General features: G+C 47.8%; 1 protein-coding gene across 2 annotated transcripts in view; it reads right to left on the bottom strand.

The window, feature by feature from the left end:
* Positions 1-26,650, bottom strand: part of MTMR6 (myotubularin related protein 6) — a 439,692-nt gene that overhangs the window by 248,622 nt on the left and 164,420 nt on the right. For both annotated transcript variants that reach the window (XM_086935180.1, XM_086935181.1), the window contains one exon: positions 22,095-22,211. In XM_086935180.1, the coding sequence (XP_086791306.1) occupies positions 22,095-22,211 (117 nt within the window). The remainder of the gene's footprint in view (positions 1-22,094; positions 22,212-26,650) is intronic.

The following is a 26,650-nucleotide window of genomic DNA, read 5'->3' as shown; positions in this document are numbered from 1 at the left end:
CCAGACAGCACCTGGTTCACCAACCGCTGGAAAGTGGCCGGAGCATTCTTGAGTCCGAAGGGCATCACTCTAAATTGAAAGTGGCCCTCGGGGGTGGAGAACGCTGTTTTCTCCTTTGCTCCATCGGCCATGGCAATCTGCCAGTACCCTGATGTTAGATCAATGGTGCTGAGGTACCGGGCTGCTCCCAGCCGGTCAATCAGCTCATCTTCCCTTGGGATCGGGTGAGCGTCTGTCTTGGTGACAGAGTTCCATCCCCGATAGTCCACACAGAACCGAAGTTCTGGTGTGGTGCCCGGTGGGGCCACTATCGGCACCAACACAACTGGACTGGCCCAAGGGCTGCTGGAAGGTTTGATCACCCCCAGCTCCAGCATTTTGGCTACCTCACCCTGGATGCTGTTCTTAACCTTATCGGACAGCCGGTAAGACTTGGTTTTTACAGGCGGACTGTCCCCTGTGTCCACATCATGGGGACACAGATGTGTAATTCCAGGCGTGAGGGAGAACAACGAGGCCTACTGCTCCAACACCTGGCGGCAGTCCCCCTGTTGGTCTGGGGTCAAGAATGGGGAGAGGACAACTCCCTTCACTGAACCATCCTTCTCCTGGGCCGCCAGAAGGTCAGGAAGAGGCTCACTCTCTTCCTCCTCGCTCCCATCCGTCACCATGAGGAGAGCAAGCTCAGATCGCTCATAGTGAGATTTCAGGCGGTTGACGTGGAGCACCCTATGGGCTGACGGGGTGTCTTCAAGTCAACGACATAGGTGGTCTGGCCTTGACGCTCCACAATTTCGTACGGACCAGTCCACCGGTCGTGGAGGGCACTAAGCTCCCCAGGCTCCATGACCCACACCTTCTGTCCAGGGTCCAACTCCACCGTCCGAGCGTTGCGGTCATACCACTCCTTCATGACGGCTTGGCGAGCCTCCAAGTTGTCGGAGGCTTCCTTCCACAGCTTGGCCATCTGGCTGCGGAACGCCAGCATGTAGCTGACAACATCACGGGGAAGCTTTGTTGAAGCCTTCTCCCACCCCTTCTTGACAAGGCTGAGGGGCCCCCTAACGGGATGGCCATAGAGCAGTTCAAAGGGGCTGAACCCGACTCCCTTCTGTGGCACCTCGCGGTAAGAAAACAGCAGGCAAGGGAGGAGGATGTCCCATTTCCGCCTCAAGTCCTCTGGCAGGCTCCGGATCATCGCCTTCAAGGTCTTGCTGAAGCGCTCTACGAGCTCGTTAGTTTGGGGGTGGTAAGGAGTGGAGAACCGATAGGTCACTCCGCACTCCTTCCACATGGCCGACATGAAGTTTGTGCCCCTGTCCGACACCACGGCCTTGGGGAATCCCACTCTGGTGAATATCCCCATCAGGGCCCGCGCCACCACAGGTGCAGTGACGGTCCTCAGAGGAATAGCCTCCGGGTACCGAGTGGCGTGGTCCACTAACACCAAGATGAACCTGTGTCCCGCAGAGGTCGGAGGGTCCAACGGCCGAATGATGTCAATTCCGACCAGCTCAAAAGGGGTTCCGACCACCGGGAGCGGTTCCAAAGGGACCTTCACTTTAGTCCCAGTCTTGCCACTGGCCTGGCAAGTCTTGCAGGTCTTGCAATAGGTGTCAGAGGCAACTCTCATCCTGGGCCTATATAAATGTGGGACCAACTGCGCAAAGGTTCTGTCCTGGCCCAGGTGTCCAGCCAAATGAATCTCATGCGCCAATTCCAATAAGAAGGCCCGGTAGCATTGGGTGACCACTAAGGCCCTCGAGGATCCATGCACCGGAACCTTAGGCTCACTGTAAAGGAGGCCATCCTCCCAGTACACGTGAAAACTGCTGGTCTCCTGATGAATCGCTTGGGCTTCAGCCTGCCGCCGCATGCCTTCAAGCGTGGGGCACTCCTTCTTCGCCCGACAGAATTCCTCCCGGGTAGGCCCTCCGTCCACATGCCACTCGGCAAGGGTCAGCAAGTCCCCCACGGGAACAACATCCACCTCCACAGGCTCCGGGGTACCTCTACAGGCTCCCCATCCATCACACGGGGTGTGTCCTCCACAACAATCTCAGGACCAGCATTGGGTTGGGCCATTGTCTCAGGCTCCAATCCGGGTTGAGTTCCTCGCTGGGCAGCCATGGACCTCGTGACTACGCAAGTCGATCCTGGTAACCCCAGCATCTCAGTGTGGGCTTTAAACTCCACTTCCTTCCAGGCGGTCTGTTCCAGGTCGTTTCCTAGCAAATAGTCCACAGGCAAGGCAGGGCTTATCGCAACTCTCAACGGGCCTTTCACTCCTCCCCACTCAAAGGGAACCTGAGCCACGGGATAGTAGCTCAGTTTGCTGTCAGCCAACACGGCTGGATGGAACACATCAGGTACTATTTGCTCAGGGGACACCAGCCGCCTCACTACAGTGGTCATGCTGGCACCTGTGTCCCTCAGAGCCTCCACCTCCTCCCCATTAACCTTCACCCTCTGTTGATATTAACAGTGTTCGATGGTAAGGACGTCACTGGGACCATCTCTCTGTCCCCAAGTGAAACCAGGGTCAGGCCTGTCCACTTCCCTTCCCCATCTAGGGGCAGCTCCACCCCAAGCGCTACACTAGCCACCCCGGGACTCTTGCCACCTGTGGGAGCTGGAGGTCTCTTGCGACACTGGGTATTCCCCTTGTAGTGTCCAACCTCCCCGCATTCGTAGCACCGGACAATTTTTAGCTGCTGACTCTTGTCAGGGTAAGTGGGCTTTGGGGAACTGGAATGAGGCGGGGTACCTACTTCTTTCCCAAACTGCCTAGTTTGTGGGCCTCGTGAGAACTCCTCCTTTTTATCTCCCCCCCTCTTTCTTCTGGGGGATGCCCTGTCCACCTTTCGGGCAATCTCCCCGGGGCTCTTGTGTTCCGGGTGCTAACCCAAGTATCCGCCTCCTCCGCAAGCTCATGGGGATCAGTCAGCTTGCGGTCCACCAGATGTTGGCGCAGCTCCGGAAAACATTTATCCAAGAGGTGCTCTCTCAAAAATAGTTTGTACAGGCCCTCATAATCATGCACCTCACTGCCACGCACCCAACCATCTAAAGCCTTACGGGCATAATCAAAGAAATCCACCCAATTCTGTGTGGACAGCTTATGGCTGCTACGGAACTTTCGGCGATACCTTTGGGGGTTGAGGCTAAACTTCTTAAGGAGTGCCTCCTTCATGGAGGGATAACTGAACTGATCTGCCTTTTCAAGGTACAGAAGGGTGTCCCTAACATTGGGAGGTATGTAACGATACAGACCACCACCCCAGTGTTTCTCGGCACCCCATGGGCTGTCAAGGCCACTTCATATGCCTCCAACCACTTGGCGATATCATCCCCCTGAGTGTAGCTCGCTATCACCTCTTTGGGTAACCAAAACCTAGGCTCTTGTTGAGCCCCTGGTATGCTGCCACCATGGGGACTTGCTGGCGCCCTCAGTTGCAAAGCTCTCAGCTCCAACTCCTTAAGCTGAAGCTTGTGCGCCAACTTCCTCTCTTCCAAAGCTAATCTTTCTCTCTCCCTCTCGTGCTCTAACTTGGCAAGCTCCCATCTCAATTGCCTCTCCTCCCTCCTGTCCTCATATTCTTCTGACGACCCACTCCTTCTAGATCCACTACTGCCTGCCCTGGAACGTCTTCCTGGCAACACATTTTCAGATACCTCATCATTAAGTAGGTCTAGCTCTTTTGGGTGGCCACTTCCCCTGGTGTGCCCTGCCTCTCCTGTTCCCCATCCCCTCTCCCCTCTGGGTGGTCCCTTACCCATGCCCTCAAAGCAGTACCGAGTTCCTGCTTTGCGGCTCTCCGCCCAACCGGTACCCCCATCCCCTGACAAAATTCACTTAGCTGCACCACTGTGTACTCTTCCAGATCGGCTAGCTGAACTCCATTTTGACAGGTGGGGACCCATATACATTAAAGGAAAGATACTAGGACGTAGGTAACAATATTGGGTCAAACAGTTCTCTACACACTCAGGTTACACAGTGGGGGTCAATTGCGTAGGCTTGCATGCACAATAGTTGTCAAGTCTGATTGCAGCGCACTCTGTCCCACTGGAGGGTGCTGTATAGTCACAGATCCTGTATCCCACCGCTCGCCACCGAATGTAGGAACTGGGTTCGCCAGGTCCCCGGGGGATAGCTTGGACCGAGCCGGCAGGCACCCGAAGCTTAGGTGTAAAGTGACTACACAACACACTCATCCACTGAGACAATAAGTGCACGCAAGGACTGAGTCCACACCAGAATGCTTGTTTCAAATAAATAAGTTTTATCTTGAATTAGAATCAGAGCAGTCAAAAATCACAGCGGTATTAACTCATTGCTGTTCCTTTAAAACACAGGTTTTGCATTTCTCAGTAATAAATATGTAAATAAATAAATATTAAATATTAAATAACGGTAGGCCTGGTAACAGCCTTACTCCTAGTCAGCACCTGCAAAGAATTTCCTTCTCACCCTTTTAAATAACATCTCATTGCTCAGCAGCAGTCACTAATGGAGGGTAAACATTTCCTAGCTGCAAAAATAAGCCATTTATCAGCAAATACAGTGCATTTCATCAGGCTGGAATAAAGCAATTCAACACTTAGATATGAGCATTTCTTTTGGTCATAATAGGCAGGACATGACTCTCAGGAGCAATTCCCTTAACCATTAGGCCATCACAGTAGAACAACCTTTCTCCTGCTAAGGGGTTAACGTTTCGTAGGGCTCCTGCCTAGTCCTCAGTATCTCTTGGGGCCAACGGGGCACAACTATAGTCTCCCGCGGGGAGGGCGGACTTGGAGCCTCCCCGGGGGTTTACCTCACTTCTTCGGCCCCTGTTGGGGCCCTTGCGAAGGGTCAGCAAAAGATAAGAGGACTCCTGGAGGCGCGCTCTTCCTACCGCACCCTCCGGTGGTGTTGTAGGCTCCCGGGCCCTCCGGTGAAGCCGGTGGGGGGCAGGGGCTTCGGTAGTCTCTGCGAGCCCCCCCCCCCCGCGCAGGTGTCAGCTTCGCTCCCGGTCCTCCCTCAGAGCCTGCAGGGACCGGGGACCGACAGGAGGCCAGGGTGCGCAGCGACTGCCAATTGCAGAGCGGCTTGCGGAGCACAATTTCAGGGACCCAATCAGGGCCCGGCGGGGGCGGAATTACACCGGCGCCCCTGTCACGTGACGCTAGATCCCGGCTTCAGGCCTAACGAGGCCTACTGCGGCCTGACCAGATTTTACGGTGGCCTTCTCTTCGCTCTGGGGGCCGCCGAAGGGGTACAGAAGGCAGCACCGGCGTCGCGGAGAAGGCACCAGGCTGCAACGATGACAGTAAGGCTCAAAAGCTAAAGCAGAAGTGCAAGAGTGCTCGACAGAAGTGCGACCAGGGGGGGCCCAGCTGAGAAGCATTAAGTGGTCAAAGCGCTCGGTCCTCGTGGCGCTTTAAGGCAATTTACTATCACGCCTCAGGCAGCACTCTCAGGGCCCACACAGGGCCTCCACGCAGTAGCGCTTCTCAAAAGGGGCACAGCGCTTGCCAGTCAGCAGTTCACAGCGCCTCTCAAGGGGAATTCAGCGCTTGCCAGGCAGCAGTACACAGCGCTTCTCAAGGGGAATTCAGGGCTTGGCAGTTAGCAGTTCACAGCGCTTCTCAAGGGGAATACAGCGCTTGGCAGTTAGCAGTTCACATCGCTTCTCAAGGGGAATACAGCGCTTGGCAGTTAGCAGTTCCTAGCGCTTATCAAGGTGAATGCAGCGCTAATACCTGGTTGATTCCCCAACAGTCCTGTGGGCAGTAAGAAGGTCCTCTTGGCACTAGCTGGATCCTGCGCCCTTGGTAGAAGTCATTTTTAAAAAAAAGGTGGGAAGGGGGGGGGGGGGGGGGGGGGGGAGTTGAAGGCTTGTCCAGTTTCCTCAGTAAATCACTTCAGGTGGTCCCTGGGTTCCCTTCCCGCTGGGCCAGATCAGTGGGCTAGTTCAGTGTTCCTCACACAGCTTGGTGGGCAGCGCCTAAACCCTGTCACCCCCAGTGGCATAGGTTCCTGACTAGGCCCTACCGCATACGTCTCCTGCATAGGTTCCCCCAGGTCAGTGATGCCCCAACTACTCTCTGTGGAAAGTTTCTCTCCCTTTCCTTATATAGCGACAGTTGGCAGTGGCAGTTGGTGTCACCTCCCCTGTTCTGGAAGGTTCCAGGAGCTTCCCTCATTCTAGCTATGGGCAGGCTGGCATTGCAACATTGTTTAAGGGTTCCAGCCAGCTCCTGGCTACTAGAGTGCGCCTAAAAAGACCATGCTGCAGCAGCAGGGGTCAGTGGCAGCCATCTTAAGGGAAGGAAGCACCTGCACCTTAGCATTGGTAAGCAATGGGAAGGTGCCCAGAGACCTAAGGCCAACGAAAAGTAGGTGAGAAAAATGAGGCAAAAGCAAAAAGAAATAGGGAAGACCACCCTAAGGCTGACAGGTCTAACATCTTTAATATGCGGTTTAGATTTTATATTCATGCAAGGAAACAGGGAAGACCCTTGCTTCACCTGACACCACGGACTGTCAAATATTTTTTTGGGTGGGTGTGTTATTTAGTGAAGTGATTAACCTGTTAAGTGCGCCCGTCGACCAACGGCCGTCACCAGCACTACCTCGGTAGTGCTGCGCACGTCCGTTGGCAGACGCATCCGTGCCCACATAATAGAACCCCCTGCACTGCGGCGAAATTATCGCCGCGGTAAACGGGTAAATCACTGTTAGCAAGAAATGCATTATATTGATGATTGATTGATTTATTAAAAGTGCACAAAAGACAACCTAGAAACTAACCTATCGGAGAATCAGGGAGCGAGTATCTAAAAAGCTATAATGCTGTTATCTTGTCAACAGGGAAAGTGTCTCAGTCAGATAATACTTATGTGTCTGTTTCAGAAATACCATGGTTTCAGAGCATAGAGTTTGTGAAATAGAGACATCCCTAAATATACAGTTTCTACTCTTAGTGTTAGATAAAGTACCCATCATAACAAATACTAAAATATATCATCTTGCCTTCAGATACCCACTATGACCCGTAATCATCAATGCCGACCTGAGTGACTAATCAGAGTGGGCTATCCAAAATGTCTTTTCGCTCCTATTCCATTCCCTCTTTCCTTAGTTCTACTATCATCCAGTATTTTCCTATTGTTTGTGGTTGGTAGGGGATGTGGTGAAGTGTGGAATGGTGTATCATTCCCACTGAATACAGACAAGGTTAGTGCTTTCTGAGAGATCTTTATCGAGCATCTGAAAAGGAATAAAGAACCAATATTATCATCTGAAAACTTATAATAGGTCATTTGATTCTCATAGAGCAAACTCTATGACATATTATCCCCTTCAGTTCTGAGGATGGAACGGTTCCGTCCTCAGCCACAGTGGGCCTGTGCGGAAGACAGAATTTTTCTGTCCTCGCACCCGCCCATGGGAGAAACGCTGGTGCTCCCCCCCCCTGGGTCGCCCATGCAATCCCCCCCAAACAGGGATGGTAGTGGAAGTGCTTCCGCTGCTAAGTTCGACCCACACCCCCCTCGGCAATCTGACAAAACTCGCCTATGTCAATCGAGCATATGGGCATCTGGGGAGAAGAAAGAGCTTTCACCTCCCCCGATGTCTCTTTACAGGGCATTCCTGATGCACGATCGCGCATGGGGTCGCAATTGTGCAGCAGGAATACCACCACTAGCACCAGGGATCTATTTTTTAGTAATGAAAGAGGCACCTTAGGTAAGTGTTGCTTCCAAATTTTGGCACACTGACTCGCCCATTTTCTGCCCACCACTTCGGGACAGATCTGCCAGATTTGTTTGCTCATCTGCATCTACTAGGGACAGAAACTCTATGAGCGCCAAGGATGTTGATATATGATGTTTGGGGGAGGCCCCTTGGGCAAGGATCGGCCCCCACTGAGGATATACATTTTTTAATCACTTTTGGTCGCTTTCTTCTCTCACCTAGGGGCGGATCAGCCCTATTTGGAGTCACTAGTAGAGTATAATTTTGCTCAGGATAACGAGAAGAACGCTGGGTGGTAGGAAATTTGTGGCCGGCAAGGTGATCACACGCAAAATGCGAGAACAATATGATTTTTTTCAGCAGAATTTGAGGTTTGCACAGGATTCTGGGTAAGAAAATGTTGGGGGATCCACGTAAACCACACACCCCTGGACTGACCTGGGTGTCTAGTTTTCAGAAATGTCTGGGTTTGGTAGGTTTCCATAAATGGCCGCCGAGCCCTGGACCAAAAACATAAGTGCCCACCTTGCAGAACCTGATCGTTTTGTGATAGAACATTTTGATGTCTCCACAATATATTTTGTGCCCTTCCTTGTCGCGGACACTTGACCTACCCACACAAGTGAAGAACCATTTTTATCGGGAGACTTGAGGGAATGCTGGGTGGGTGGACGTTTGCGACTCCCCGCAGATTCCAAAACTTTCCATCAGGAAAATGTGTTTTTTTGACAACGTTTGAGGTGTGCGAGGGATTCTGGGTAACAGAACCTGGTGAGAGCCACACAAGTCACCCCATCTTGGATTTCCCCTGATGTCTAGTTTAAAAAATGTACAGGTTTGCTAGGTTACCCTAGGTGCCAGCTGAGTTAGGGCCCAAAACCAAGAGCTAGGCACATTGCAAAAAGAAAAGAGTCAGTTTTCAGTGTAAAAGTGTACAAATTTGCATTTTGGGCTATTTCCTGCCGCGGGCACTACGTCTACTCACACAAGTGAGGTAGCATTTTTATCGGGAGACTTGGGGAAATTCTGGGTGGGTTAAAGCTTGTCTCCCCGCAGATTCCAGAACTTTCCATCACAGAAATGTGAGGACAATGTGTTTTTTTCTGACAAAGATTGAGGTATGCAAGGAGTTCTTGGTAACAGAACCTGGTGAGAACCGTCACCCCATCATGGATTCCCCTGGGTTTCTAGTTTTCAACAATGTACAGGTTTGCTAGGTTTCCCTATGTGCCGGCTGAGCTAGGGTCCAAAGTCCACAGCTACGCACATTGCAAAAAAGGGTCAGTATTCACTGGAAATATGTGATATGCCTACATAGCGTTTTGGGCCATTTCCTGCCACGGGCACTAGGCCTACCCACACAAGTGAGGTACCTTTTTTATAGGGAGACTTATGGGAATAGAGAATAGTAGAACAAGTGCTATTACTAATTGACTTTCTATATATTTCTGCCCTCCAAATGTAAGACAGTGTGTAAAAAAGAAGTCATTTTGGAAAAATGCCCTCTAAGTCACATTATAGTATGGGTACACAAAAATTCGGAAGTGTGCAAATAACTACTGCTTTTAAACTCAATTTGTTGCTCCCATTTCAGAAATACATAGGTTTCCTTGATACCTATTTTTCACTCTTTATATTTTATCAAATGAATTACTGCATACCGGGTGCACAATGAAAAAACGTTGCAAGGCGCAGCTCAGTTATTGTCTCTAGGTACCTCGTGTTCTTCGTGAACCTACAAGTCCTATATATCCCCGCAACCAGAAGGGTCTAGTGGACATAACTGTATATTATTTTCAAACATCTGCCATACTGAGAATAAGCTACAGGTGAAACTGTGGGCACAAATGGTTGTTTTTTTACCTAAATTGGATTTTTTTTTATTTCAACTGTTACTTTCTATAGGAAAGCCTGTAAGGGTCTACACAAATGATGCCTTGCTGAATTCAGAATGTTATCTACTTTTCAAAAACGTATAGATTCCGGAGTCCATTATTGGTTTCACACCAATTTCTATCTCTAACTGAAAGGAGGTTGAAAGCAAAAAAATAGGAAAAATAGGGTATTTACCAGTAAAATGCTAAAACTGTGTAGAAAAATGTGGCTTTCTGGCAAAAGTCTGCCTGTTCCTGAAAGTGGGGAAGTTGGTGATTTTAGGGCCGCAAACCCTTTGCTGATACCCTTAACAGAGAAAAAAATAGATGCTTTCTTCTGCAGCACTTTTTTCCCCAAAACAACCGCCAAAAGTTGATGTACTTAGGCTAATTTCTCAATCCCCTCCAGGCGAATACACAAACCCTGGATACCTTTAGAATCCTCAGAATAATGGAAAAAATGGACACAAATTTGGCGTGGACACTACGTGGACAAAAAGTTAGGGGGGGCCTAAGTGCAAACTACCAGAAATAGAAAAAAAAGCTTAGCGCGGAGGCCTAACAGCGAAGGGGTTATACTGCATGGATAGTCAAAGGCTAATAATAACAAGACATGAAGTCATTTTAGTAAATTATCAGCCTGTGAGTCAGGCAAGTTAGATGTCCTTGCCTCAAACCCTACTCTAACCCAAAGTACAATTCTATTACCACAGTGTCAAGAGAACTAGGAGTTTGACTTTACAATACAAAGAGAACTCGGTGAGAGTAAAAGAGGGTGCACAAAAAGCCCCCACAGCAAGGATTGATCAACCCATAAGAGATGTAGGCAGTTACCATAGTCAAAATGGTTATCACCCCAAGGTTATTTTCCTTGTGTGTTGACCAAGAATGTTCGACTGTATTACAGATTGGCGCAAGATTTATCAGGTCCAAACCAACGTGTTTGACCCTCAAGAATAAGGGCCTGCTCTAGACTTTGGAGGAATGAGATAGTCACCAGACAGTAGCGGGTGTTGTGGATGCATTATTTATAGTGAAATTGATATCAATAAACTCTTACTGCTTGTTAAAAAGTGTCTAGTCATCCCCATTTTTTGTGGACTGCTACTGTTTTTTGACTGTGCACTGGGATACTGCTTACCAGCCCCCCAGTGCATGTGCTCTGAACCATAGAAAATCATAAATTGTCTAACACCTAATTTGGCATATTTAAACTTAACTAAATCCATGGTATATGATTCCAAAGTACACATATTGCATTGAAAGTTAAATGTCACCTATGGACTACAGTACCACTCTTCCATCCACAAGTATGACCAGACAAACCTGACTCCAGGCCTGCCACTGCAGCTTGACAGCTGCAGTTTAAAACTGCAACCTGACGTCATAGCAAACCTCTTTCGATTGGAGAAAACTTCCTTTCTAAATATGAATAGGATATCCCTACGTAGGCCATGGAGCCAACAAGGCTGGGTGCATGGTATTTTAAAGTAATACAATTTAAAATAAACATCCATTTATTGTGACTAGCACTCAAAGGCTATTTGCACTGTAGGAAGGCTGGCTGGTCCATAGAGAAACACTGGAAAGCAATATTTAATTTGCTACTTCAGGCTAGGGGCCAGCAAGAAACATAATTCAAGGTTTATTTTTAATATTTATTAAAAGACCAACTAAATGGTGGAGTCTAATTTTTAATAAATATTAAGGAAAAAGGAAAAATAGAAAGTTACCCATTTCCTGCCTGAAGCTTCTAGATGCTAATTTGCATTAGCCTCCAATTGTCACCCAGCTGATGAGTAGCCCGGATGAGTCGTGAAACCTACTCCCAGGGGATGCTTTACGGGGCCGTTGTTCCCCGGGCTCTCCCTGAGGTCACGCGCGGAGTATTTCTGGCTTGGCGTGCATCACTAGCTCATACTCACTGGGCAGCGAGGCTGACTCAATATACTCCCTTGTGGTGTGGCACCAGGCTCCGTGAAGTTGCCTCCTTGTCAGGGTTCCGGCAATGGGATCTCATCGGGATAACCTTGTTGGGCGACATCTGGAGCGGTACTCCTATACGATCCTTTCAGGATTTACAGGCTAGACACTCCCTCCATCCCTCTCAATTTTTCCGATATCTGCAATTGCGCCACGCCCTTCACTCGCACATTCCAGATGGCACTTCCCTGCCCGAATATAGCCCGCCTGAGGCACAAGTTATGACCGGCGATTTGAAGAAGGGTGGGATCTCTCGGATCTACCGCTCACTCACCAACAATACCCCCAACTCCCTTTCCCTACTCCGAGACAAATGGGAGGGCTGGCTCGGGGCTCTGGAGGATGAGGATTGGAGGGATGCCATAACGGCCCCAAGAACGATTGCAGTGCTCCGCCTGGTCCAAGTTTATTTCTTGCATGCCGCCAATCTTACACCCCTGCGTCTTCACTGCGCAGGGCTTCGGCCAGACGCCCACTGTCTCCGCTGCTCCCTCCCCCACGACGACTTCTACCAGGTGTGGCTGTGTCCTGTGATACAGGGGTATTGGGAATCTTTAACACAAGACCTGACAGGGGTCCTGGGCTGTGAGGCGCTGGCGCAGAGGAGTAGACTGGTGTGCTGCGCAGGAGCGGCCTCTATGTCGCCAGGGGATGCCCTAAGAAATTTCGCCGCATGTGAGGCAAATGGGTTGGAGTAATAGAAGATTGATAAGGAGTGGTCTGCTCTTCAGGTACACGTGGATATGTCATTATTGGTTTTACTTGTGTAGCCTTGATGTCACTCTAATGTGTTTTTTTTCCTATTCTGACAGTGTATAATGTAGCTCTGAATGGTGCAGTTTTTTGTTATATTCAAAACTCAATAAAATTGATTGTCAAAAAACCTACTCCCAGAGTCAGTGTGGGTAGGTGTTTTGTTCCTCTAGCAGGAAAACAGTTGGGCAGTGCCCAGGAACGTAATTTACTTCAAAGGGGTATCCCCTGTCACACAGATGTAATTCATTCTTTTGTCCTCCCAGTCGTGCCGACACCAATCCCAGTTGGACGGAGAGCTGCCTCCACAACTGAGTTTGGAGGTACTAAAGAAGAGGGAACAGTTCCTTACTATGGTCATACCTCTATGTGGGCTCACATGCTCTGCGCAAGGGAAGAAGGTATTCTTCATCTTAGACTTAATGAGTGAGTGGTACGGTGGATTGATAACAGTAGGGCACACAGGAACTGCTGCACAAGATGCAGGGTTACCCCTGGAAACTTCTTCCTTATGGTTAGGGAGAGGCCAGGAGTCAACCCTACTCACTAACTAGTGCCAGGGATAAATGTGGCATCCCATTGCACCATCCTCAGAACACTCTGGGCCTGTGGAAGAACAGAAGAAGGACTGCACCCTCTGTTTGAGCCCTGTAAGTAGTTCTGAAGGGCTAGATCTGCTCCAACTTGTATAAAAGGACAAAGACGTGGACTCCAATGGTCAGGTGGCTGACCTATTGTGTAAGCTACAGGGCCACAAACTCCGTAAGTGGCCTTTGAGCCCATTTGGACGTAGTCTCTTTTTCGGAGTTTGGAATCCACTTGATAGGCCAGGCTGTGAAAAGTATCCAAAGGCGGCTCCACAAGGCCGGATACCATCTCAACGAGGTACCACTTAATCGATTTGCTGCTGCAGAGAAGTTCAGAGCAGGGGAAAACAGTTTCTTCAGCTCAGTGGCAATGCACCTCAGGCGGATCAGTTTGGCAGATTTGTCCTAGTCCTCCAGACGTGCTTAGTCCCAAAAATGTCTACGTTCCAGGGTTTTCAGAGATGTTAGAAGGAGTATATTTTGACACAGTCAAGGGTCACTTTGGGATCAAGACTCACTCCTGCAGAGGCCACCTGCAGTGTTTAAGTCAGAACCAGTTGCTACTGGTAAGGTGGGCTCTTCATTGAAGGGCAACAGGGGTTGTGTGTGAGATACCCTTGGTTGAAGCACCTCCATCAAGGCATTGGTCTTGACCTCCATGAAGGGCAGCTGCAGGTCGAGGACCTCGGCCACACTCCTCAGCCCTATTCTAAAAAACCACACTAGGATGAGAGACTGTACTATGTCTGGTGAGTCGTCCAGGCCACTGGAATTTGTAAGCTCCTCATACCAGTTGTCATCCAATTGGGCTAAACGGGTCTTCATGGGAATCAGAGTTAGGCTAAAATCCAACCCAGGCAAAATACCTACAGGGCCTGTCAAGGAAAGGAGGTACTGTTTCCGACCCAAGAAATCGTTGGTGTCCAGGAAGCGCTAGTGTTGAATTACGCTGATCCGGCTCTGTGCCGGAGTCGAGAAGAACTATGGGCTCGGTACTACGGACCGAACCGCAGCAGAGGTCGTGGTATGGTGACTGGAGTTGTCTGGATCCAAGAACGAATCCAGAGGGCCTGACTTGCAACAAGGGCAAACCCACCGGAGGTGATCTCGCCAGGGTACCACCCAGACCAGAGGGGCTCGAAGGCTCTCCAGAGGGCTCTGCATGCCCAAATGAGGTGCATAGCCTCATAAAACTCCTTGAGTTCGATAGGGTTCACCCAGCTCCAGGAAATTCAGGGAGGCGCAGATCCAGGCTCAGGTTTCGCAGGTAGGGTAGTAGGGAGTGGGGAAGACAGGGGCCTTGACTTGTGATGTTGTTCCTGCGCCTTGTTCAAATACTTGGAAAGACGTGGTGAGGTCAAAAAGAGCTTTGACTTCTTAGATTTTTTGTGCTTGAGGGGCTTAACCGATGACACGTTCAACTGCGATGACAACCAACTGGATTATCTCCAAGAGCTGGCCCAGGTCCTTCCAAGCGACTGGGACCTGGAGAGTTTTCTGATGTTGGACCGCCAGACGTTTCATCTACCGCTCCAAAATTACCTCAGATTCATGGTACAGTGTGCGGGACTGGTCTGGGAGTCATGGTAAGCCTCCAGGCACCACAGACAAATCAGATGAGGGTCCATCACAGACAGTTGCCTGTGACAGGCCACACAGGGTTTAAAACCCACTGGCTTCCCTACCATGCTGGGAGCAGAATGCTACAAAAATACTGACAAAAATATTGGAAAAGTGGTAAAGAATTGACTGGGGTAGCTCTTCTGGAACCATACTATTGGCGCGGAAAAAGAAGTACTGATGCTAGCACGTTGGGGTTCCGGTGTGGATGACGCCTACGATGTGGAGCATTTGACACAACCTGCCGGCGACCTGGGGTACTGCTGCTCAATATTTTCCAAATCAAGTCTGATGCCTGGTGAATACTCTAAGGTAATGAATCTGCGGCTAGAAGTCTATCAGATCAAACATGTTTTCTACAGCTGCTAAGGCGTGCTCAAGGGTTCAATATGACATTTACTTATGTCATCTATTGGGTATGTGCTGGTTTCTTTCTTGGTAGGTGGGACAGTAGTTGACATCAAAAAAAGCCCATCTCTAATTACAGTGAAATCAGATGGTGCATGGAGGGTTGGGCAAAGTAAAGTTAAAGTATCCTTTACATTTATGTGCATGCTCACCAATTTAGAGACAGCAAAAGCAGATACAGTTTCACACTGGTATGGTGGATTTCAAAGTATTAATGGTCTGGTACTGCATAAGAGAATCTGGGATAAGTGTACCACAGCAACAAGATTAAGAGAAAACAAAAGTAACAGAAATAACTCAAAATTGTTTCAATTATAGGCAGGATATGTCTAGATGAACATCAAAATATTGTCGGTTATCTACTTTCTTGCTGCTAAATTTGCATGAGGTACTCTTTGTTGCAAACTGCAGTAAAATAAGTAAATGTGGCAATACCAAGGGGAAATTAGGCTTCAAGGTGCTATTTACATGTTGGGAACTAAAAAGACTAGGGAAACAAAAGCTCTATTTTCTCTCAGAACTGCTTACATAGACTCTGAGGAGCACAGGTTTTTTTCATTGCATTCATCAGCCAACGAACAAACAATAAATACCTTATTGCTAGAAGAATCTAGGAAAATCTCAGCACTTATCAATACTGTACCTTATTAAGAGCACTGGGATGGCTGAGGTCTTTCCTATCGGATAGATCACAATCAGTGCACATGGGCAAGTTTTCATCTCCCGCCGGAACATCAAATACGGGGTCCCACAGGGAGCCTCGCTAAGCCCAACTCTGTTTAACGTTTTTGTTACTTCCCTGGCTGAAATAGGCAGAAAGTGGGGTGTCGAAATCTGTTCCTATGCCGACGACACCCAACTTACTGTAATCTTGGATGAGAAGAACAACCCTAAAGACAGGCTATTAAACTGTCTCTCTGAACTGGCTGAATGGATGCACAGGCACTGCCTTAAACTAAATGCAGACAAATCAGAGATACTGCTGTTCGGAGGCCACACTCAACTGTGGAACGACAGCTGGTGGCCAGAAGCCTTGGGCACTCCACCTGCTCCGACACCAACAGCAAGGAATCTTGGAATAACAATCGACACCTCCCTATCCATGAAAACCCATGTAGCTGCCATATGCGGTAAAGGCTTTGCAATACTAAAAATGCTTAAAAGAGTCTTTCCCTGGATTCCATTAGACTGCAGAAAGATCCTAGTCCAGTCTCTCTTGATGAGTAGGCTGGACTATGGAAACTCCCTGTTCGTAGGCATGGCAGAGTATCTTTTCACCAAGCTCCAAATGGTACAGAACGCAGCGGCCAAGGCTATCTGCATGAAAAGAAAATTTGACTCGGCCAAGAGCTGTCTACGTGATCTCCATTGGTTGCCAATGAAGCAAAGAGCAACTTTTAAAATGATGTGTATTACACATAGAGCACTGCACGAGACAGGCCCTCTCATCCTCAGAAACAGGATTCGGTTCTATGCTCCCACCAGGAACCTCCGCTCTCAATTTTCGGCACGTGCAAGAACCCTTCGGGTAAAGAGAGCCAGGATGGGTGAGCGAGCCTTCTCCCACATCGCTGCAATCAAGTGGAACGAACTGCCTATGGCCCTCCGACTCACAGAATGCCACTTGGCATTTAGGAAACAGCTAAAAACTTTCCTTTTCCCCCATCCAGACTAATCCAACTCGACCTATGCCAACTGTACATGCACTTTAGCAATCATAGCGCCGTGATATCCTACTTGGATGATTGTAAGAAAATAAAATAAAATAAATAAATTAAGACCTGATCTGTCAGAATCCATTTCTAGACAGAGACCCTGGCAATTGTCTAAAGGCATTCTGCGATTCTGTGTATTTGACTCAGTCAGAAGTGTTTAGCTCCTTGGTGATATAGAAAACCGGGTCACAGCTTGAAGAAATGGTTGTAGAAGGGATGGAGCCTGACTTGCCTGTCTCAGGCTGGTGCAAGGACACTTTGCAGTGTTGATCCAAGACTGATACTTGGCAAATGCAAGCTTCAGTTTAGATCCAAAGGAAAGAGATTGTGGTTATTCCTCTTGAACCTTTTACCTAACCTCCTTCAAATGAATAACAAAAATCAGTCTGTCATTGGGAACACATCTTCAGCAAATTCTACCACCGTGCCATATCTGCATTCTAATCCTGCAATGTTAAGTGGTGACCACTAATCCTTTTTTTTCAAAAGTGTTTGTGATCAATTCTGGATTACCCAAAGTGAAGTCACATTTTCTATGAGATACTTAAATATATAAGCTGTAGAGGTACCAGCCCTCAAAACTAAGTACAAAACTGAATGCGTTTTTTTCTAGGCACACTCAACCTCCGTGTCTCTCACATGAAGGGGTAATTAAGTCAACATTTACTGGTGATCATCCTGCCAGGTCCTCTTACAAAATAAATGGGTCAACATATGCTGTGAACAGATCACAGGAGGGCAAGAGAACTCCTGTGCATGCTGCTGTTAGCCCAGTTAGGTGGGAGTGACCGGCATAGGAAGAGGAGTGCAGTAAATCTCCATTGGTGCGGAGAACAGGGCTAAATATGGCACCAGCGCCTGGCTGTCAACGTGCATTATGGAAGCATAAGACAAGCCAAAAGGATTAAGTGATGTGCATGGATTCTGCCTGGTCAAATTATATTCTGGTAGTTGGTGATAGACTATGGGTGTACCTTTTGAGAGAATCTACTGGGTGCAACTCTCCACAGCGGAGATAGGACTTCAAGATTGAACGGGCACTGTTAAGGTCCTTTGTGAGGGACTAGAGAGTTATTCACTGAGGAAGACTGTTTTTTTCTGATGTTCTGATTGCATAGGAGCGGCCAACATATGAGGGGCACCACTGTGCAAAGGTATCCAGAGGAACAGTAAATAGGTCATAGTGTAAGGCTATGAAATGCATTAGTGTTACTCCTCTATTGTGTGCTTGCTGGTTGAATGGTGGGGGTGGGTGGGATACAGTACGTTTAGTAAATAGACGTTTGATTGCTGCAGTGTCTGGCTTCAGTAAATAGGATTTGTATAGTATTCCCCCTCCATGTGTTTCTAGCAAGCAGATTAAATTGGCCAAATTCAGGTCTTTGCTTTAAACTACAGTTTTCCACACACTGCCTTAGTCTGCCAGAGTTAACACTTTAATAAGTGTGATGCTTTCATGCAATTGTACATACCATGCTTCTATAGTATTAATTAAAACAAGATTTAAAACGAGGCACATATTGAGCTATGTACACTAAGTTAATTTAGTAAAGCAGTTTATAAGGTGAGCTACAAGGTATTATATACAAAGAAATTATTGTGTCAAACTTGAAACAGGGTGTTCAATATCCAAGAAGGATTGGGGGGGATTCAAGCTTTGTTTGAAAATGTCAAATGTTTTCTTTTTTGGAGTGAGAAACATTATTTTACCTTGTACAGATATTTCTTTAATTCTAAACTCCTACAAATAGAATTTGAAACTTGAATTTAAATGCAAAAATGCAATAGGTCGCAGAGGGGCTTTGAAGGCTTCACTGAAAAAGATTGGGTTTGAGTCCACACTGCAGATGAATTAGGCCTCCCTCGGATCAAAGCTCTGCGGTCAATTCAAAAGCTTTGAGTCCTATTTAAGAATAGTGTACTTCCAGAAGAGGACTTTTTAACATGCAGCAACGCCACCTTACATGTGCAGATTCCTTTGTGGCATCCTTTGAGGTTTTACAAATTAAGATTTTTCTAAGCCCAATACAATGTAAGGGAATGACCCCTGCTGTTTCCTATAGGACATGCTGCACTGTATATAATCACCTAGCACAGTTTCAGAATTCCTCCGCACTAATCCCACATCCTTTTCATGTACAGAGTGGGAGAACGCCACCCAGAGAACATACACTTGCAACTAAAGTCTATACAGGTTAACATGATAACACATGTTTTATATTCTGGGAAGACATGCAACATAGCTATTCAGTAGCCCACGGTCATGAGAGAAGTCTCCTACCTGGGAAGGGCCAGTTAATACCTCCTCTATTAATTACAGATTGGCCATGCTCATTGAGTGTGGAGAGGTTACCTAATTTTGACATGCACGAGAAAAGAACGATTTTTTTGATGGTGAAAGCATAAAATCCCCAAGACATAGCTCAACACGAGGTCAGGATGACTTTTATGTTAAGTACTAGCTCAACCGTCGCACGTTGCTGCGATCTCAGAAGAAAGGAAATTTAAGGAAACTTGTTATGATAACATTCAATTTACATTGTGTCATTTTTATTGAAACTTATTCATTTTACTATGGAAAACATTTTAAAGTGTTTTAATTCTGTTTATGTATTTGAGTGCTTGTGGATACACAGTATTTTTTGTTTTTTCCGTCTGGTGCGTACACAAATAAATCAGAAGGTTTTCCGACACGTGAGCTGGCCACATACAGTTGTTCATGTGAGAAGCACGGATTCTCCAAATCTAGTCCACACACTTGCAGCGATTGTCCTTGTGCTTTGTTGATGTTCATTGCAAAAGCGAGTCGCACCGGAAACTGTAAACGTTCAGTATTGGAAAGATTATGTGGGCCCTTGGGGGGGGGGGGGGGGGGGGGGGGTATGGGGGGGTTTAGGCCGTGGGGGGGGGGGGGGGGGGGGGGGGGGGCGATAATACCAATTTTTTTGTTGTTGCCAGAAACCTTCGCGGGAGTGTACTCAACAACTTTCCAAAGTTTTATGCCGATCGGATGAATGGTGTAGTAATGCATAAAGGACAGACAGACAGACATACATTCGTTTTTATATATATATAGGTTGCCAAGCTTCTGTTGGATCTTGAGCCTCCTGATATAGGCAGCTTGTGAGTGAGGTAGTTGGGTGACTTGTGGTGTACGGCCGAGTGTGTCATACAGGCAATTTTCAGCTGAACTCTGGCTTCAAAAGGCAGCCAGTTCAGGGCTTTTAAGTCAGGGGATATATGCGAGTGTTTTCTTGAGCCAGTGATGAGTCTCGCGGCCGCGTTCAGAGAGGCTCTTAGTGGTGCCGTTGTTGTTAGGGGGAGCCCGCTGAGCGCCACAATTCCGTAGTCTATGCGAGGAATGACTAGGGCTTGTACAACAGTTTGGAAGTCCTTGGGTGGTAGGAAGGGTTTGAGTTTTCTCAGCGTGTTGATTTGGAAGTTGGCTCCCTTAGTTGCTTTGCTACTATGCTGCTGCATGTCGAGAATAAATGTATGGTGTGTAGGATATGTTTAAATCAATATTATGTGTGTGTAAAGCTTGTAAATAATCTCTAATTAGATTGTACTACAGTTGGATTGTTCGAACACTGAGGCAGGATTTCGCTTTTGAATAGTGCACATATACAGGAGGTAGGCTGAACACGTTTTATTATCAAGAGTTATTCTCATGGCGAGTTCTGGGAAATAGGTTTAAATGTTCATTATTAATATGCCCATTTTTTCATTTTTGTAGATTGTTATATAGGCAGGTGTCCAATTATATATAACTGATGGACAATGATCTTGAAATTTGTAATATTTGATGTATTATATATTTCTTATCAATGTATGCACGGTTTATTAATTTGTTGCTTTCTCTATGTTTTTGGTAATTACAGCCCTGATGATGTCCATCTGTGGACGAAACGCGTCAACTGCTTGTTTAGTATATTGACTTATGAAAAAATGAAGATTTGCTACTGATCTGATCGTCATCATCTCTGTTGAATACCATCAAATAAAAGAACATTCTTTGGAATTCACATTTGCGAACCGTTTGATTTCGTGGTGAATTTGTCGCTCCCTCAATCTCCTTTGTATACTGCAGACACAGAAGGGTCAACTGCTTCCCTGAGGTAGGAGATAATCAAACAGCAACACTAAAGAACAGAGAAGGCACTCAATGCAAAGCTTTCAAGTGAATATACAAATCATGCAGGAGCCAAATATGAACAAGCATTTGAGAAACCAATAGGTCTGATGTTGTTTGCTAGAGGTTTGCGTTTGTTGGTGCTTGTTTTGTCATAGTTTTTGCAAAACGTTATTGTTGGAGAAGCTGTTGGGACTTTGTCAGTCTGAAAAAAATAATATAGGCTGAAAGAAAAAAAAATCGTCTCAGAAAGCACAGATTGCCATAGTAGTTGTTGATAGTGAAGGGAACTACTTTGAGTGTGGAAGTGCTCCTTGTTAAAGGGCAGAATGCAATCACTCGTAATGAAGTCAGCCAATGGCTGGATTTGACTTACCCACTGACACATGTTGTATGCTAAAGTGAGCTGAAGCAAAATGTGAATGACAAAATAAAAGACCAAATGATGACGATGATGGCTGGCTGAAAAATCTATATAGATATATTTTGGAAAAATCAAAATGTCTTGGCTAGCGCCAGGCCAAAACATTAACCATATGTATTGGAACTCAATAATTTAAAAGTGATGTAAAATGCATAATGCAAGATACTGAAAAGCCTGGAACACTCAGACTGGCTCCCAGGCCTTTCTCACTTACAAGAGAGATTAAAACACAAATGCATGATACATGCGGTCAATTCACCAAACAAAATGGGAAACAAAGACCTTAAGTTTTCTAAGATTGTGGCTACTGTGGATAAATAAGGAAGGAAATAACTGATGTCAGAGGCAGGAGAGAAACAGACACATTCTCTGTGATGGGGGAACATAAGCAGGGGTTGGAGCACTACAAATGTGATTTTCACCTTCATCTGGGTAGTTCGGTTGAGACCGCGCAAGGGCATTTTTTTCCAGATCAGATGTACATTTATCACCTAAAAATGATTTCAGTTTGATGAAATAAGGACAGATAAGCAGTCCAATCCATTAGGAGTGAATCGAACTACAAATGCAGGGGAAGATCAATAGGAGATTGATTGGATACAGCTTGGAGAAAAACAGTAGGCCCCCGACTTAATCACTCACAAGAGAGCAGCAAGGGAAAGGAAAGACAGATGACAATTCAGATATCTAGCTTTAACACAAATTAATGGCTATGAAAGCAGTGCATTATCTCCTGGTCACTGAACATTCAACAGTAAACATGGAACAAAGAACAATCTACGAAATGCAAATACCGATGACAAGCAACAGGCTATCAAGCTGCACAGACACAAGTAACTTCTACGTACCCAGGTCTCTTTCTGCTGCGAATCTATAAATAACAGATGAGTTGCTGTGAGGTGCAGAGATCCGGCTGTTGACTTGCTGTTGAGGCTAAACCGGTCTAGCAGCTTCACCTGTTCCACCTGCAGAGAAAGGACAATAGCACTTACATTTCACAAGTTGGTAAACAGTAAACAAGCATTAGAAATGCAATAGGTCTCGCAGCATTAGAGTTAGTGCTTTTAGAATTGTTTATGGGTTTTTTTGTAAATCTTTAGCATTTTTGTTTCCTGTAGCCAATGCTAAAGAATTAAAAAAAAAAGCCATAAACATTTCTAAAAGCTCTAACTCAAATTCTCCGAGACCTATTGCATTGGAAATGCAATAGGTCTCGCAGTAGGAAAGTTTGAGCTATAGGTGTTATTTATTTTTTTGTTTTTTATTCATGTGTTGTTTTTTCTAAATAGCTAAATTAATAGCTTTCTTCTTTACAAAGCCAATAGTTATAATTTTTGTAAATGTGACACCTCTAGCATTTGTAAAGCAACATGTTTTGTATTAACGGGACTTGTATGTGACTTATATGTATTGATATTAAAAAAATCAATGGCTTTAAAAAACAATTAATAATTAATACGTAAATAAAATGGATTTTATTTTATATTGCCAATAGCTTAAAGTTTATTAAATATATTTAGTGAAGATACTGTGGTTGCGCTGAGTGAGGGTGAGTGAGGGTGAGTGAGGGTGAGGGTGAGTGAGGGTGAGTGTGAGTGAGTGAGGGTGAGTGTGAGTGAGTGAGGGTGAGTGTGAGTGAGTGAGGGTGAGTGAGTGAGGGTGAGTGAGTGAGGGTGAGTGAGTGAGTGAGGGTGAGTGAGGGTGAGGGGGTGAGAGGGTGAGGGTGAGTGAGGGGGTGAGGGGTTGAGGGTGAGTGAGGGTGAGGGTGAGGGTGAGGGGTTGAGGGTGAGTGAGGGTGAGTGAGGGTGAGGTGTTGAGGGTGAGTGAGGGTGAGGTGTTGAGGGTGAGTGAGGGTGAGGGTGAGTGAGGGTGAGGTGTTGAGGGTGAGTGAGGGTGAGGCGTTGAGGGTGAGGTGTTGAGGGTGAGGCGTTGAGAGTGAGTGAGGGTGAGTGAGGGTGAGGGGTTGAGGGTGAGGCTGAGGGGTTGAGGGTGAGTGAGGGTGAGTGAGAGTGAGGGTGAGTGAGGGGTTGAGGGTGAGTGAGGGTGAGGGGTTGAGGGTGGGTGAGGGGTTGAGGGTGAGTGAGGGTGAGGGGTTGAGGGTGAGTGAGGGTGAGTGAGTGAGGGTGAGGGTGAGTGAGGGTGAGTGTGGGTGAGGGTGTAAAGCAACATGTTTTGTATTAACGGGACTTATATGTGACTTATATGTATTGATATTAAAAAATCAATGGCTTTAAAAAACAATTAATAATTAATACGTAAATAAAATGGATTTTATTTTATATTGCCAATAGCTTAAAGTTTATTAAATATATTTAGTGAAGATGCTGTGGTTGCGCTGAGTGAGGGTGAGTGAGGGTGAGTGAGGGTGAGTGAGGGTGAGGGTGAGTGAGGGTGAGGGTGAGTGAGGGTGAGTGAGGGTGAGGGTGAGTGAGGGTGAGGGTGAGTGAGGGTGAGGGTGAGTGTGAGTGAGTGAGGGTGAGTGAGTGAGGGTGAGTGAGTGAGGGTGAGTGAGTGAGGGTGAGTGAGTGAGGGTGAGTGAGTGAGGGTGAGTGAGTGAGGGTGAGTGAGTGAGGGTGAGTGAGTGAGGGTGAGTGAGTGAGTGAGGGTGAGTGAGGGTGAGGGGGTGAGAGGGTGAGGGTGAGTGAGGGGGTGAGGGGTTGAGGGTGAGTGAGGGTGAGGGGTTGAGGGTGAGTGAGGGTGAGGTGTTGAGGGTGAGTGAGGGTGAGGTGTTGAGGGTGAGTGAGGGTGAGGGTGAGTGAGGGTGAGGTGTTGAGGGTGAGTGAGGGTGAGGCGTTGAGGGTGAGGTGTTGAGGGTGAGGCGTTGAGGGTGAGTGAGGGTGAGTGAGGGTGAGGGGTTGAGGGTGAGGCTGAGGGGTTGAGGGTGAGTGAGGGTGAGTGAGAGTGAGGGTGAGTGAGGGGTTGAGGGTGAGTGAGGGTGAGGGTGAGGGGTTGAGGGTGAGTGAGGGTGAGTGAGGGTGAGTGAGGGTGAGTGAGGGTGAGTGAGGGTGAGGGTGAGTGAGGGTGAGTGAGGGTGAGTGTGGGTGAGGGTGAAGGTGGGTGAGGGTGGGTGAGTGTGAGGGTGAGTGAGGGTGAGTGAGGTGAGTGAGGGTGAGTGAGGTGAGTGAGGGTGAGTGAGGGTGAGTGTGGGTGAGTGTGGGGGAGGGTGAGGGGTTGAGGGTGAGTGAGGGTGAGGGGTTGAGGGTGAGTGAGGGTGAGGGGTTGAGGGTGAGTGAGGGTGAGGGGGTGAGGGTGAGGGGTTGAGGGTGAGTGAGGGTGAGGGGTTGAGGGTGAGTGAGGGTGAGTGAGGGTGAGGGGTTGAGGGTGAATGGGGGTGAGTGAGGGTGAGGGGTTGAGGGTGAGGGGTTGAGGGTGAGTGAGGGTGAGGGGTTGAGGGTGAGTGAGGTGAGGGTGAGTGAGGGTGGGTGAGGGTGGGTGAAGGTGAGTGAGGGTGAGTGAGGGTGAGTGTGGGTGAGTGTGGGTGAGTGTGGGTGAGTGTGGGTGAGTGTGGGTGAGGGATTGAGGGTGAGGGGTTGAGGGTGAGAGAGGGTGAGGGGTTGAGGGTGAGTGAGGGTGAGTGTGGGTGAGGGTGAGTGAGTGTGGGTGAGGGTGAGTGAGGGTGAGGGTGAGGGTGAGTGAGGGTGAGTGAGGGTGAGTGAGGGTGAGTGAGGGTGAGTGAGGGTGAGTGAGGGTGAGTGAGGGTGAGTGAGGGTGAGTGTGGGTGAGTGTGGGTGAGTGTGGGTGAGTGAGGGTAAGGGTGAGTGAGGGTGAGGGGTTGAGGGTGAGTGAGGGTGAGGGGTTGAGGGTGAGTGAGGGTGGCGAGGCTCGTGGTTGTACGCAATTGACTGGGAAAACTCGAAAGACCATGATCTGTGGAACGCCCTGCACACAATGCAAACCTCACCGCCATCTTGGAACTATTTCCTTATCAAAACAATGGGAGTGATGATCTAAGCACTAATTAAAAAACAAAATGCAATTGTTTTTAAGTTTGTTGTTTTATTGAGCACTCTGACGATCTTTTAGGCTTGAATATGTGGTTTACAAAAAGTTTAATGAACCGGAACCCCTGCCTCATTTCCTTAAACAGCAGGCGCGGTTTGGAGGCGCTGCCCGTATAGTTAATTCCTCGTTTCTTTATAGTTTTGACACAATTTAGAAATTGACCTGCAGGGGGTTGGCTGGCTCGTAGCAAGGACTTTTCGCCATGCAATTAGAATGTTTCGAAACATCTTTCCGGGTGCGGTTGGCAGCAGAGTGCTTCCAAGTGAAAGATGAGGCAAGTTCACAATTCCCATGTGTAAACAAAGCCAGGCGTGAATAGCAAGTCCCTTTCCTGTGTTACGGTCCGATCATTCTTCCTCACTAAAACAAGAAGCAGCCACCATGTTGAAGCCGGGGCGTGACGTTGCAAAATGTGCCTGCTCCGTGCGTGAGAGAGATGGCTTACTACAGCATGAGTTGCTTAATACCCCAGTACTAGCGCCTAATTAAAAAGTCTGTGTCTTCTTTTATCAGTACGGCGCCCACTGAGCTTCATGGAGCGTGGGGCCGTGAAACGTGCACCGTGCTGACAAAAAGCTTGTGGCCACGCACAGAAGTGCCCCGTGTAAATAATAAAATAAAACTAAATGAAATTAAAAAAGAAGCACTGATGAGCAGCGGCAATGGGGAAAAGGAACATTAAAAAAAAAAAAAAAAAAGAGAGAGATATCGCACACAGCCACTTAAGAACCAGAGCGTAAGGAAGCTGTACTTTACCGGTGCACCTCAACCTGAAGGGAAGTGACATGTCGGAACAAGCCTTTCACTGTAACACGGCGGGCAGGGGAGGGGGCGGGCAGGGGAGGGGGCGGAGAGGGGAGAGGTGCGACACGGCAGGCAGGCAGGGGAGGAGAGTAGGAGGAGGAGGGGGGAGGAGAGTAGGGGAGGCACGGCCTAGCGGCAGGCAGGCAGGGGAGGAGAGGAGGAGGAGGGAGGACAGTAGGGGAGGCACGGCCTAGCGGCCGTGCAATCAAGTAGTGAGGGGGCGGAGCTGGGGGAGGCTGTGAGAGAGAGTAGGCAAGGCAGGCGGCTGGGGGCATGTGCACGCGCATTTAAGCTCAATGCGCATGCGCATTGAGCTTAAATTTCTCGTGCACTGCAAGGAATCGCCACGATTCCTTGCAGTGTGGATAAAGAGCGGATAAGTGCCAATACTCTCGCCTTGCTCGATGCGCATGCGCATCGACAGGCGAGACCTAAAAAAAAGGGGCGGGGGGGTAACGTGCCAATATTAGTAATGTATAAAGCTATAAAACTGTAACTGCATTCAATGAATGTGTCTCAGCCAGAAATTCACTGCCTTGCTGCTAGATTGTGATACTGATAGGATCACGTCAATCTCCTTAGGAAGAGGCCAAGCAGT

Source organism: Lissotriton vulgaris, chromosome 8 (assembly GCF_964263255.1).
Source record: "Lissotriton vulgaris chromosome 8, aLisVul1.2, whole genome shotgun sequence".
NCBI classification, from domain to species: Eukaryota; Metazoa; Chordata; class Amphibia; order Caudata; family Salamandridae; genus Lissotriton; species Lissotriton vulgaris.
This window is presented reverse-complemented; position numbering and strand designations above follow the sequence as displayed.